This window comes from Cryptomeria japonica, chromosome 4 (genome assembly GCF_030272615.1).
Source record: "Cryptomeria japonica chromosome 4, Sugi_1.0, whole genome shotgun sequence".
Taxonomy (NCBI): domain Eukaryota; kingdom Viridiplantae; phylum Streptophyta; class Pinopsida; order Cupressales; family Cupressaceae; genus Cryptomeria; species Cryptomeria japonica.
This window is the reverse complement of record NC_081408.1, coordinates 610,577,859-610,593,936: the sequence shown is the minus strand read 5'-3', so window position 1 is coordinate 610,593,936 and position 16,078 is coordinate 610,577,859. Positions and strand designations below refer to the sequence as shown.

The window sequence follows — 16,078 nt, the reverse complement described above, 5'->3', positions numbered from 1 at the left end:
AGAGCACAATAGCGCGATAATACAAAGGAGACAACAAACTTCAAGTCAAAGAAGCAAATGTGGGGATCACTGTTGGAGGTCGGGGGATCGAGCAGAACGAAGCTTGTCGACAAAAAAAGACTTAGTGGTAACACTTCCAATGAGGAACGATGACCCAATAACACAAAGGATGCAGGGTGTGATAAACATTTAACACATGACCACTATCAGAGATCGAAGGACGAAATGAAGTCAAATATAATAACTTAATGCAAATAGGTGGCAAGACTTCCAATGAGCAACGATAGGCCAACACAGAATAATTTCTAGGTCTAGGGCACATGAACCTAACACATTTGCATATCATCACTTCGTTCTTTCTGCATATGTTTGTTGCCAACCTAATGTGCTACACCATATCAACCAATTTGATCTCCCTCTGGGACATCATCCCACATTTATATCCATTGCAACTTCTCAATTGTTGACATCAATCAACTTTGCATGCCTATTGCATATTCATCTAGTGGGTATCCTGCATGTCTCTCTGCAACTTCATCAACTCAGCCCTACACACACACATGTTGACATCAATGACAACTTCAATGCCAACACCTATAATTTGGGTTTAATGCCCTTCATATGATTTGGCCTTCTCACAAAATAACAAATATACCTCTCTACTAATTCATGGTTACTTAACAATAGATTTATATCTTGTTTTAAAAGAAACAAATATCTTATGACAAACATAATTTGTCAAAACATGGGTTACAACAACAACGTGTTGGACTTCATAAACAAGGCATTCTAAAACCACTATTAGTATATGAAAATGATGCATATCAAGCTCTTGGTTGCACATATCCAAGGTCTATCATATTTATATGGAGATTAATACTTTAGTAAATTTACTTTTTAATAGGGGGTTGCTTTTAGAGACAAACTTTTACATAATGTAGCAATGATCATGTCACGCTTTAGGTGAGATAATTTATTTAAGTGCATATTCTTATACATGATATATATTTAATAACTTTTCTTTTTAGTTTGGCATAATAAATTTACATATTATATGTGTTTTTATGAACATCCATTATATAAGTTTACAAGGTTCAAGGATACATCATTCATGTGATTCCTTATAGAAGTTATATTTTATATGCATGAATGTGTTATTTTTTCTCTTTACATGTAGACAATGATAGATTTTCTATATGATATACTTCATATATATTAAATGTACATGTGCATGTGATCTACATATAAATAAATCTCTAAGAAATTGACAAGTGACTATCTAGATAAATTAATTTCCTTTTTTAGATTGATTAGCTATTGATTCTATTAGAGCCCCACACTTAAATGTGTTAGGGTTTATTCATGAGATCCGCATCCTATACAATTTTGTTATGGGGATATTGCATTAATTAATACTTCACTAGCATGGGTTATCACTAACATTACGATTCAACCTATGGGTATATTACTCTATCTATTGCCCTTATGAGAATACCATTCTACATATCCTTACCAAACATCATTGGCATCAAGATTGTTGGGATTAAGGTGTCTCAACCTTTGCAAGTCTTAACATTGGTATTTTATTTCATATTTGGTTTAATTTAAGAGCCCACAAGGACTATTTTGTTTGTACATGCTATTTCATCATCTAGTGGGAATTGGAACACTGACTTGTCATCCTACCAGGAAGGTGACATAGATTAACTTGTCCTCACAAGGAGGGAGGCATCCCACTTAGAGGACCTTGGACTTTTGTGGAGGTGGGTGACAAGGGTCATGTAATGTCAAAATATGACAAGATTCTATGACACACCTACCTATGACAATTTATGACATATTCTATGACAGAATGGACAAATGTCATGGGATACCTTTTGCATGGAGAAGGAAGGTGCCCAAGTTGGGTTATGACAATAAGTACGAGTATTTTCTATTGTTAATTATTGATTCTTTTATAGCTGCAAGTGCTATCATTAATTATTATTCTTATGTCAATTTTAAGAGGTGTAAGAGCATTTGTCATACCTCAAGATTGTAAATTTTGGGTGCCCAACTTAGGAGGTTTGAATGGGAAATCATTTGGAGATGTACATTTGTCATTTACATACTTTTAGGTGGTTGGAAAATTGTGCCCAGTGTTTTGCATAACCCCATCTTCTGTCTTCATCTAGAAGCTTCCTCCTTCGTGATCTCTCTTATGAGAAATGCACAATAACCTTATGTAAAAAATGAAGAAGATTTTATTATTGGGTTGGAACTAATTCCTAATAGTCAAGACCTCCCAGATGGCTAGGAAAACCCTTTAACTACAACCCACCACCTTCTCCCACCCGCTGTAGATATATCTTGTTGCATATCGATTTGACAAAAAAGATATTATTTAAAACTTAGCCTCAAATTATTCAAGATGTGATCCTTATCCATCTACCTTTTTTTTCATAAGTTGGTATATAGTATCTCTTCTTTTAAGTAACATTAATTGTCCTTATTCATTAAAAAATAGTATACTACATAATAAAAACACTTTCATCCTTTTTGCTCTACAACTAAAAATTATTTCATCACAATTTTTTACTATAATATACAACCCTACATAATTTTAAATTTGAGAACACATAATCTTATCTATAAACCTTACAATCTAAAAAAACGTACTGAAATTATACATCACAAACTCACCCATACTAACAACAAAATAAACATATTTGTATATCAAACACACAAACTGATATCCTAAGGCAAACAATTAACCTCGCCCATAAAAATAATGAAATTAATAGATTTTAAAAAAGGCCCACAAATATTATTTGATGTAGACAAATTGATATGAAATTGTACATAGTGAACTCTACCTATACCAATAATGAAGTATTTTGATTTGAAACGCCTAACAAGACAAATTGGTATCTCAAAGTTGTTTAATGTGGACTCACCCTCAAACAATCACTAAAAGTTGTTCAGTATGGACAAATTGGTCTCTCCTGGAATCACCTAAGAATCAATATAATGTTCTCCAAAAAAATCTCTTTACCACTCAATCACTTTGAATCTTGATCGTTGATTTTGAATCAAATATTTAAAGTTGTTAACCTTTGAACTTTTCACATCTATAATTTCAAGTTCCACAAAAATCTATACACTTCGCTTTCATGAGAGAGGATTATTTAAGAAAATAATATTAAATACGTTGATCTCCTAAATATGATTTAAATATTATGTAGATTTAAAATCTGCTACAATCTTGAGACCCTTGAATTTTGTTCATAAACTATATTGTTCATTTCAAATGTGTCAAATTAATAATTATAATTATTAATACTCTATTGATCCAATGCTTTACTTCATTTTTTGGTGTTTTGAAAAGTTTGCCTTAAAATATTTTGGTCCAATTACGCACGTGATTCTTATTTATTTTGACAAAAAAGGGTCTCATCTGGGCTTGCACGTGAGTGCGACTCAACGACTATGGAGAGGTTGCATTTTAATATGGCTAAAGTTTAGGTTGTCATATGTTTAATCAATATATTTGGTTTTTTCTTTGGGGTGGGTCTATATGAAATAGTACAATTTGATTTGATTTTGATTTTTTTCATAAATTTTACTTTTTATTTATTTTTATGTTGGGTACACGTGTAAATAAACGATATTTTTGGTAAAATGTATTAGTGATTTATGTGGAGTGTATCATAAAAGTATATTTATTTCAATTTTTTATTTTTAAAATTGATTTTAATAATTTTACAATTTTTCATTTCAATATTTTAAAACATATTTTATAATTTAGTTGTATTTGAATTAGAGAATTTGCAGTTGTCATTAAGTATGATTGTATAACCGAATTAGTTTAAAGAGAGAATATTACCAAAAGCACATATATCATATATATTGAAGATGCTCAAGTATTGATGGTTAGATATAACTATTGTAAATGATATTTGTATGAAACCTTTGAGACAAGCAAATATTGTGACAATAGTCTCAATAGAGACAAAGGTTGGAAGCAAGCCAAATTTGGTATCCCATTACAAATGGCTTCAAGAGACTCCCGACTTGATTTTCTACTTGATGTTGATTCCTCTTTCGTGTTCATTTTTTTCAGCATGGTCCATATTGTTTGTTCATTTCCTCTTCTAAATATCCCTCTCTTCTTTCTTGTTTGCCCCCCCCTTACCTCCCCATGCTTATCCCAAAGTAACCCTTCAAAATCATTTTAGCTTTTCATCTCATTCTCTTTTCTTTTATACTTGCCAATTTTAGGAACGAGATTTATTTAGTTCCCCTTGGCATAATATCTTCCCTATATTTATCAATAGACACTAAATAGCCAAAAGAGAACTTAATCAACACGCCTCCAAGAGAGAATGGCTAGTAAAGGTACACCAAGAGATATCAACATAGAAAGGAGAGTTTACACGATTGCAAACATGTTAAAAGTCACACAAGCCAAAATAGATGTTGCGGAAGAAGAAAAACACAATTATTTTTCTCAAAGAGAAGATGATTGAAATGTCATCAAGGATGGTAAGAGGTAATAGTGAATAATAAGTGCAAGGAGGACTATTGATAGATGTAGGGGAAGATAGAATTTTGAGGGCTATCTCAAGAACTAGAAAGGGACAATGATGGATCTACAAATTTTCTTAACAATTTTAACCTAGATGAACTAATTGATTGACTCACCAAGATGAAATGATTTCTAATAATGACATCCTTGACTCGAATATGATGAAGGTTATACAAACCAACCTAAAAATTCATGAAACTGTATGGGGGGAGTTACAATTGGAAAAAATAAGAAGGGAAAAGGAGAGAATAAGTTTTTGGGATAGAATCATTACCAATTTGAGGGGAAATTTCCTACTCAATGATTACCAATTAGAGTTGTTGAAGAAGCTCTAGAATTTAGGGTAAAGGGAGATGGATATTAACGATTACACTAAAGATATCTACAAGATATACATTGTGCCAAGTTAACATGAGGTTGACTAAAATAAGGTAGCTAAATACATCAATAAGTCGAGGCTCAATATCCATGAGGAGATGTGTATGCTTGCAACCATACCAATAGAGTAAGAATATCAATAATGCTCGAAAATGGAAGGAGAATTTATTAAAGATAAAATAAAGTAAGGTCAAAGGAATCAAATTTTCTAGAGCATAAAAACAACCTAATGCTAGGAGAGGCTAGTATAGGAAAGGAGGAAAGCTAGTACTTCTCAAACCTAGAGTAATGGTCAAGGATGAACCAATCCATCTTGAAGAAGAGGTGAGCAAGTTTGAAAGGGAAAATGATTCCTAGAGACATGTTTCTATTCTAGAAAAGAAAGTCACAAAGCTTATGAGTGTCCCCAACCAAAGGTTGAAGAGTGTGGGAGAATAAGATTTGGCGTTCACATTATGCAAGTAGATGAAGAGTCCATTGTTTTACCAAGATGGATTGAGGAACCAAAGAAAAAAGAGACCCTTGTTATGAAGAGGGTATTGTTAAAGCCACCTAGGGATATCAATGAGCTAATGTAATGAAGAAGCCTCTTTTAGGTTATATGGGATTCAAAAGGCTAAGATTGCAAGGTTGTTGTAGATTGCAATTGCACAAATACAACTATTTTTATTAAAAAAGGTAGATAAGTTAGGTTTGAAAAGATTAGCACACCCAAATCCTTAAAGTAACATCATTATAGAAAAAATATTAGGTGGTGATAAGATAACGATAGCTTTGAAAGATAAAATGTAGCATGGTATCATGCTCATATCTTTAAGGTGTCACCACTATAGAAATACCATTAGGTGGTGAAAAGAGAAGAATATCTTTGAAGGATGTCATTTAGTATTATGACCATGGATGTGTATCATATCCCATTCTATGGACCATGTTGATTTGATTGATGATTTATTCATGATGGTGACACTACACCTATATTGGTGTGAATAGGGTATATTGCCTAATCATTTCCCACCTAGGCCCTATTCACACTTAGCTAATTTTACTTAAAGAACATTTACCTGCCATTTACTTTTTGTGTCTCATATCATATGATTATGATACTTAACTACTTATAGTTATTGCTTTGGCTTTTGGGTAGTAAAGACTCGGGGTGTGAGATTTGTTATGTGTGGAAGGGTAAAAAAGTACACATTTCAAAGTATCATTCGATACCTACTTAAAAATGCCCCAATAACTGTGCACTTAAAATTGTCAATACTTACGGACAAATGTTCCAGTAGTTATGCACAAATGTCCCTGCACAAACAATCCAATTATGATCCAAAAAAGCTAAAAAATAAGCGGCTATTGGTACATGTGAAATTTATTAATGAACTTTTAGTTATCATTTATTTGATTCCTTTAAAATTGGTAAATAAGATGTTGGGTGTACAAGAAATACATAATTATTGAAACTGTAATGATTGCTAGTACTCTTCCCCAATCCTAAACCCTCTGACCACAAACTAATCTGGAGACCTTAGAACCTAACTTTTCCCATAAACTTATGACCACAAACTAATCCCATGAACTCAGGACCACGGAATTTAGGACTGGGAACTAATCCCAAGTCCACACGTTAGTCCGAAACCCGTCATTTCAGAAGAATTTCTTGTTTTGTTTTTATCATGGCAGAAGTCCAGACTGGATTAGACCTTGGAACTGAAATTCCAAATCCTAACTTAAGCTCACAACCCGCCATTTTTCATTGCAGGGGGGAGAATGATCACAACATGCGTTTGAACTGAGTTATGACACTATTTGCTATGTGCAAGCCGCCATTTAACGTTGCAGATATTTGAAATGAAGTTTGGGGTGTTTAAATGCTATCTGGGCCGCCATTTTTTTGGTTGCAAGTCGTGAATCTTTATCAAGCACAATTAGAATGCTATTGCAGGACGCCATTAATGTTGCTGAGCATCATAATTGGCGCTGGGCTTTAAAAATGTTTGTTGGGCATAGTAAAATTACCCTGGACGTGTTTAAACCCTGTTGGAAATGTTTGTTTGAGCGTTGGAACTTCTGGTGGGTCACCATTTTTTTGCAGGGCACGAGTCATCACTGCTGATGTGTCAGGATTACTTTTATCTATGCAGTAAAAGTATGTACTTTGATCTTATTTATTTATCAATTAGAAATTAGAATATAATATTTTTAAATTTTTTTAATTAATTAATAATAGAAACTGTTAAACTCTACACAAAATAGCATTCTGAATAGTTTTTAAAATCTGTAAAATACAATAGATTCTGCAAAATTTTAAGAGTGAAATTTTTATATTCTACATCTCCATTGCTGTTAAACCACAAAAAATCTGACGAAAAAATGCTGTGTTTTACATATCTAAAGGTTTTTTGGAGTGCTATTTTGTGTGGAGATTAACCTATATCATTAATAATCATGATGAAAAGTACATTTTTTATGCTAATTAGACATTTCCATGAAGATTCTATTAGAATGTCTTATTTATCGTCAAATCAGAAATAAAATGGCTTCCCACTCGATCCTCTTTCTTTTCTTTTGCCCATGGCTTTTATTTGAAAACTCCCTTTATTCTCTTACCTATGAGACTAACCCAAGAATTTTGAGGATTCTAAGACTACTTTCTTTTATATTGCAAAGTTTTGATCATTTCAAAGACACGACTTTTGGTTCATTGGAACCTTAAGTTTTTTTTGGTTTTTTATTTGAATTTTATTTTATTTTAAAGGATTTAAATATTAGGGATGTTACAATTTGGAAGGATGGTAAGATTTTTTATATAGTGGGGTGTAGAGGTTAGAGTGGATTAAGGTCTTGGAATCTAAATTTTCAAGTCTACTTTTGAATCTAAATGCATGCTAGCTAAAAAAGAAACTAATGTTGGGTTGTGAGAGGGAGACAAAACTTAGGACGTGAAACTTAAAGTCTTAAATTTGGAATGAGGTCCAAAGACTACATTGGAGATTTTAAGTTTTGTTTAAATGGATTTATAATAAGAGATCAATTTTTTTTTTGAATTTGAATCCCAAAGTCACGACTTCAAGTTCATTAAATCTTTTCATTAAAATATTGATTTTATGCCACAAAATCTAATAGCCAAAGGCCTTAGCACTATAAACCTTGAATTTGTCCCTAAATAAACCTATAACAATGACTTTGAACTATTAAATTAAAAAACCCCACCTTAAACAAGGATAGCCCACAATCAATTGAATGAAGTGACCACATAACACAAGTAAACATGGTACACGAAAGAATGATAAACGTGATGAGAAAAATTTAAGACATTACAAAGAGAAAGGTTACTAAAATATACCTGGTAACAACAATGGCATGCAAACACAAGAAAAAATGGAGTTGAACACAAGAAAAAATGGAGATGAACAAAACTCCTTATAACCTTGAACTCAAAATTTAAAGTGCAAATTAGAATAAACATGTTGAGTTAATGTAATAATATGATAGACATAATTTATGTTCATCATTGAGAGTCTAAAGTGAAAGTAATTTGACTGCAAAATGCAAGAACGCGACAAAAATTAATTATAAAAAACATATTTATCTCATAGGTGCATCATTGATGATGATTAGGTCATGTGGATCCCAAGTCACAAGAGACAACTAGGACCTAGAATTAACTATCATAAGTTCTAATTAAGATTTGCAATCCAACACAAAAAACACAAAACATAGAACATAAAAGGTTTGAAGGTGGGTGAGACCCAAAAGGGGAATGAAACCTAGAACTTATTCTAAGTTCACAAAGGACTTAATAGCTTGAAGATCAATAAAACGCTACAACAAAATAATTAAAACCAAAAGAAATAAATAAATATCTCAAAAAAATATAAAAAATAAATGGTTTTTTCACAAATAGATGACAATATGCTGATACAAACACATACTACCATGCCATAAAACAGGATCATACACAATTGATTGCCCATGATTAAAACCTTAGAGGAAAGCCCATGCAATTTTAGATCTTACTAAATCAAACAACATCAATAGTATGCATACATTAAAATTCAACATTACAGAAAGATCAAGACAAAAGATAGAACACAAAATTTACGTGGGGAAAACCCTTTCGGCAAAAAAAAACCCACACTCCAAAAACATAGAGCCATTGCATTATTCAGTAGCATAATACAGTTACAATATTTGATCCACATGCTCTAAGCCTTTGCATGGAAATTTACATCCTACTCCATCCCGGAGAAAATCTGCCAACATAACCCTTACAAAATGAAGAACTCACATCTAATCTCTTCTTATAAACACTCGTATTTATAGAGCTTACACTGCAAAAAATAACAACTTATCAAATGTGTATCTTCAAATGTGTCCAAATTCAATGTATCTCCAAATACGTCCACATTCAATGTATCTTCAACATGCAATTAGAAACTCCTTTTTGCATAACTCTTGCATAAATATTAATTTCCAAACTTAAATCTCCAAGTGGGTGCCAACTTAGGATATTATTAAAAATGTACCATATTAAACAAATAAAACCCAAATAATAAATGCTAGAACTCAAAGGTTGAGACACCTTAATCCCAACTCCCACTAGTCGAATATCTGTTGAGAGTCATTGGAAACACCAAGATTTACACTACTAAGAGCCAATCGATGAAAACACATCATCACATCCATCCATGAAACCACATAGATCCCAAACATGCTATCATTCTCTATCAAAATGCCTACCACAACATCTAATATGTCAACCATCTCAAGAAACAATCCTTGTCATCCTCCAACATGCCACCTATGGAAGGAAAGGAGCAAGCCAAGGTGATTATGCACCAGTCCAAAGAACACATGAATAAGATCCCAATGATATCAAAGGCTACAAGATACTACCACCACTCCACTGTGCTCACAAGCTATACAAAAGCAATAACAACATCAACTTCAAAGCCTACAACCAAAACTCAACTACAATGTAGTCCTTTAGAAAACAAGATAAAACATCAACTAAAACAATAATCAAACTAATTGCTCCTGCATTTAAAAATAACACCCACAACAAGTGTTAATCCATCCAATCACCCATAGCTTGAATACATCTAACATAAATAATTCATGCCACCAACATAACCAACCCATAAACTACGACCACAAACTCTATGTGCAAACTAGTTGATGAAGACCAAACACATCTAGGAACTCCCACTGCATGGGTAATGCTGAATTTGAAAAGATCAAAGGCATATTGAGTCTAGCAATCAACTCCATAGCCTCCATGCATTCAAGGTAACAAAAGCAATGCCTTCCAATACTAGGCAAAACAAACACCCAACATAAGCACATCACTCCATAGTTGAAACAACCCAAGCTTCTCCATATCACCAAGGAACCTCTCATAGACATCCAATATGAAAATATATAAAAAAGCACACCCCATGCCTCAAGGATTTTTCCATTGTCAAACAAAAGCTTCAAATCGAAGTCATTTCAACATAATCAACTCCATTTTCTCTTTTTTCACCATCCTTCAAACTATGTGTTGTGTTCTAAAACTAAAACAACTACAAGAATTCCACTCACCAAAGGGTCAATCTTTAGCCAATTCCTTTAAATTCCCTCAATCTTGCTAGGCTTAGAAATCTTCATAGAAGGAATACCTAGAACCTAAAACACCAAGGATCTTCACATGCACTAACATGCAAGCCCATGCAAGTGACATGCAACTCACAAAAAGCATATGCAAGCAACCTGCGAATCCTAGAATAGAGCTCTAATACCAAATGAAGGGAAATGGAGCATCCCAAAATGACCATATGAGATCAATGTACGCATCCAATATCTATTGTTTCATCATAAACAAATGACAATACACTAATACAAACACATACTACCATGCCATAAAGTGAAATTAGACAATTTATTTCCCACAATTAATACCTCAGAGGAAATTCCATGTAATTTTAGATTTTGCTAGATTAAACAGCTTTAGTAGCATGCATACATTAAGAATCAACATTACAAAATCATTAAACAAAAAGAACAAGAAAAAAAATAGAAGAACATAGAATTTACATGTGGAAAACTCTTCCAGGTAGAAAAACCCCCCACTCTAAAAAACGTAGAACCATTGCATTATTCAACAACATAATACAATTACAATATAATCTATGGGCTCTAAGCCTTTACACGAAGATTTACATCTTGCTCCATCCTAAAGAAAATTCGACAACATAACCCTTGCAAAATGAACTCCTCTCATCTAACCTCTTCTCATAAGCACTTGTATTTATAGAGCTTACAATGCAAAAAATAGCAACTTCTCAAATGTGTATCTTCAAATGCATCCACATTCAATGTATCTTCACTTGCAAAAATATTAATTTCCAAGTGAGTGTCTACTTAAGATATTATTAAATATGTAACATATTAAACAAATAATACTCAAACAATAAATGCTAGAACTCAAAAGATTGAGACACCTTAATCCCAACATCAAAGAGTAGAATGACAATATATTAACTTGTGGATTTTAGTTGAAGTTCATCATTTTAAAGTGACAAAAAACATTTAATGCTAACATTATAAAATTAATGCTTGAAAGAGTGACCAAATCTTTATGTTATACTCTTACAAGGCATGTCTTGACAATTAAATAAAAAAAAATGCTCATAACTACAAATGCATAAATTGTTACGATGAATAAGAATACAATTCCATATATTACATTCAAGAATTACAAACTAAAAAATTGCATTATTTTTACTTATCACTTTTTCTCTTGTTTTTAGTTGACAAACCTTTTAATACTTGTAATAATTTAAAAAGATACATTGACTAGCTTATTATCAATATAATTGTGTGTGATATTGTTTATATATTTTAATTTTTAAAAATTTTTAAATATGTGAAAGTATACTTAAAAATTTATTTATTGTTTTGATACTTATTCTTAATAAGTAATTTTAAAACATATTCTTTTAGTTTTCCGTGTGAGTATTTCACTTCCTTTACCAAGTGAATATAAATGAATGAAAAAAAAACATAAATAGTATTTGCTATAATAATTTCAAACATTTTTACTAGAAATTTATCATTTCTATTAGGATTTATTCTTCATCATCTCTTTTAAGAGGGAGATCATAAATTGTGTCCATGCAACGATAATGGTGTTGTATACCTGTGAGAGTAGTGTAGTAGTAAAAGCCCTTGATACTCACCAAACTTTGAACCACTTGATCCATATGTAAGATGGTTACCCTCCCAAAGTAAAAGAAGAAAAATTTACAGATTTTGTTGAGCATCCATCCCTGCCAATATTTCCGACTTTACAATTTTGATTAGTTTCCCCTGATTGTCCAATTGTTTCGCCAAACGATGATCATCTATCCCATGAGTCACTATGTTTACCTGCCATATATACAGCTACGAAATTCATGTTACCCACCTATCAATTCACTGGATTAATGATTTGAGAGGAAATAAGTACCCAATATCTATTATGTCTCCACAGCGTATATTTCATATAAAACAATTTCAAGATTCACGCCTTACCTTGTTTGAAGGAAGTAAATTTGCTTGATGAATATCATGAGACCAGCTACCGCAATGTACAGTCACCCGAGATTTTGTAGTTAATACTGCTTTGAGGAGATCGTCTTTGTAAGCTTTCATCCACTGTTTATCTTTCGCAGGACGGATTGATGATGATTCTAAGTCAACCTGTTACGTTGCAAAATATTACAGTTTGCTAATAAAATTCAATGGAGAAAGTGACGAATATTAGATGTAACTGAAACAATGGTTCTGAATTGTTATATTGTGAAGAAAAAATAATTTTGTAATAAAGTTCTACTTGTTCTTCGAAGAATTAAGGGAAATGCATTCTGCCAGTTCATAAATAAAAATCGCTGACCTTCATATCCCTAAGATTTGGATGAGTGCTGCATTTTACGTATTGAAACCAATTCTTTATAAAAGTTGTAAGCTGTCTTAGCTGTCCCACTTTTTTTAAGTTACGGGTAGAATAAAGCTCCCAGTTTAATTAAGTTTAGGAAAAACTTGGAATAGGTGTCATGTAACTTTTAATCTTAATGTTGAACTTATTAATTATTAATTAATTTGTATATATTTCATATCGTATATCGTATAAGAGGAGCCTTTTATTTGGAGTGGTCCTATGTGCCACTTGTAGTTTGTATTACCCAATGTGTAAGCTTCATTTAGTGTCAAATTGTTACAATGCAGTTATGATATTTGAAATGTGTGTAACAGTTCTTATAAAGTGAGTTAAAGTGTGAGTTAGAAAAAAAAGAGAATAAGACCGAGATGGAATGCCTTAGTTAAGAAAAACATAACTTTCCATTTAACCATTCATTAACTCACCATGATCTTGGGCATCTAATTTACTAAATAGTTTCAATGCATAATTTTAAACATCACTTTTGGTTTGTGGTTTTGGTCTTCGCTATAAAATAAATGCTTAGAATAAAGGTATTAACACGCGTTTTTATATCCCATTATGTAGCAAGGAAAAAGTTTTATTAATTTTCATTGTTTTTGTTTGGTTGCATGTTGCTCCTGTGTTGTGGAGACCAAGATTCTTGTGGTTCTGTTGTGGAATGAGGCCTGACTTCCAACTTGGTTATTTAGTGAAGGGGATAGGATGGAAAAGAAAGAAACTAAAGAAATGGGGAAGAGAAAAGAGAAAAAAGAAAACAAAGAGTTCAAAGGATTTTTCTTTCATAAGCTTAGAGACATTACTCACTGTTTGTGAGGTTGTTAAACTTGGGATTTCTTTGAAAGGAAATTGGACATTTGCTTGTGCCTTATCTACTCTCTAGCATCTAACCTCTCCTAGGCATGCCTAGAGCACTTGAAGGCAGTTTATCTTCTATTTTTCAATTGGCCACTTAACATTAGGAGGTGTACAGGCATGGCAAAGGACACAGATGCACTTTTCACATGTTTTTCAATTAACAAATTGGCTATATGGTCATGAGGGGCACTCTTCAGCGTGGGAATATACTTTAACTCTAATTTGCTATTGACACTCTGAAATGAGGAGGTCTATGGGTGCCCCCAAGCACTTGCACTTTTTGATCTAATTTGTGAGTTGACAACTCAACAATTACCTTTACGAGGGTGCCCTTGGTCACTCGTTTACAATTTTTGATTTTTGACATGTTTTGATCATGACAAAATGAAAATCACTCTTCTAAGAGCAGACTCAAGCATTCAGTCCATGGGCAGCCGTAATCACTGGAGTGCTGGAAAGTGCACTTTTTCATTCTAATTCTTCTTTGACATTTAACTTGTAAGTGGAAAAGTGTTTTGCCACTTAAGGGCAAAATTGCCTTTTGGTCACTTGAGTGATCTATTTCTTTGTTGACATTGAACATTGCATGCACTTTATGACTCATAGTGAGTTTTGCTTTCCATTATTTCACTAGACCCCTTCTAGGTGCACCTAAGCTTCTTGGAGCACTTTTCAGTTTCACATGATTTTTCATCTCTAGTATGACTTCTTTTACCTTAGCTACACTTCAGATGGTCTGATTGCCTTTTCCTGGCCTAAATTTTCCCTGAGGAGCCTTTGCTTCATTAAAACATGCCCTAGAAGCTATGTCCACTAACCTACCACTGCGCTGCCTTTCCTTGTATCTCACAGTGGTCACCATGTCCAGTGTGCTTGAAAATCTTCTTTCAAAGGCCCTGCACGGGTGTTAGCTAAAATCAATGATTATAGTATTGACAACTAATAGCAACAAGACTCAGAAAGAGATTACAAGCAACAAAGGACAAGCTTATACTATGAATTTGTCTCATGACTGAAATTCGACTAAGTTGTGGCATAGAATTGTACACAATATGAAATTTATAGTATGGATACCAATTTGTAGTTTCTGATCAGCACGTTTTCACAGCATATTTCTTTGTCATTCCTATCATCTGTGTCTAGGACACATTTTATGTGATTTTATTTTTAAAATCTTCTTCTGTGCTACAAAAAACAATCTTCCAGAGCATCCACATTTTGCCTATGAGAATTTTTCGTCTTAAAGATTTCTTTAAAATTTCGTGGTAGCAAATCTGCATCTCCTTTTTTCCATTTCCAGCAGCTGATAATTAGATATTGATATTTAAAGAGCTCACAGATTTGTCGTTGTGCTGGGGAACACCATCTATCTTGCATGGACTACAATATCATGTTGTTTCACATCTATGACATGTAAAAATGCAGAGAAACTATGGCAACACTTGATTTGGATTAATTTTTAGATTTATATTGTAACTTCCTAATGTAGGTCGATTTCAATGACTTCACTGAAGTATTATTATATTAATGAATTGTTTGTTACATATAATATAAAATGTTAAATGTATCTCCTACAAAACCCTAACAATTACCATATTAGTATTGGAATGTATGACTTCAACAAGTATGTTCTAGAACCAGTAATCTATCCGCTAAATTTTTAGCCTTGATTTGGCTTTCAAGGACCCAGTGGTCTATGGAAAAAAAGGAAGAATCTGGAATTATTTTGCCTTCTACCATCCTGTCATAATCCCTGTCTGTGTCATTGAAGATTCTTCTAGAAGCTCAAACTGCTTTTCAAGCCCTGGTGGTTGTTGAATTGCCAAAGGTACTCGAAAGAGCTTGAATCCCCAACGTTTCCATCTTGTTTAGGTCTTTAAAATTCTGGAGGAAGGTGACCTAGCCTTTTTTGTTCCTATCAAACCATGGTTGACACCCTCTTGTGTTGGCATCTCATGGCTTAAGGTACAACTTAATCAGATTTCCATCACTCCTTTCTACAGATGAGGCACCTTAGGGGACACGGACAGGATTAGAAACAGATGCAAAGTGAAATAAAGCATGGAAAGGCAGACTTCTATTGATTATCTTTTGTAAGATAAACATGTAAGGTTACCTTTCATGAAGATAGGATCCAATTAAATTAGGAGAATTGAGTAATTTTAAAGGGGATTTGAATTTGCTGATTAAGGTAAGAACTGTTTGTTTCCAGTGAAATCTAGATGCTTTGCCTTGGGGCAAAGGTTCAGGCTTTAACATTCATGGTTTTAATTAGATGATATTTTTTATGCACTTTGGTTGCCCAAGTGACATAACTC

At 33.0% G+C, this 16,078-nt stretch overlaps 1 protein-coding gene across 5 annotated transcripts in view; it reads right to left on the bottom strand.

Annotated features, from left to right (window-relative positions):
* Positions 1–11,976: 11,976 nt before the first annotated feature.
* Positions 11,977–16,078, bottom strand: part of LOC131032188 (uncharacterized) — a 129,753-nt gene continuing 125,651 nt past the window's right edge. For 4 of the 5 annotated variants that reach the window (XM_057963128.2, XM_057963129.2, XM_057963126.2 and 1 more), the window contains 2 exons: positions 12,497–12,664; positions 11,977–12,367 (listed from right to left, as the gene is read on the bottom strand). In XM_057963128.2, coding sequence (XP_057819111.2) covers positions 12,227–12,367; positions 12,497–12,664 — 309 coding nt within the window. In that variant the 3' untranslated portion in view covers positions 11,977–12,226. The remainder of the gene's footprint in view (positions 12,368–12,496; positions 12,665–16,078) is intronic. The other variant, XM_057963127.2, reaches the window with a different exon arrangement.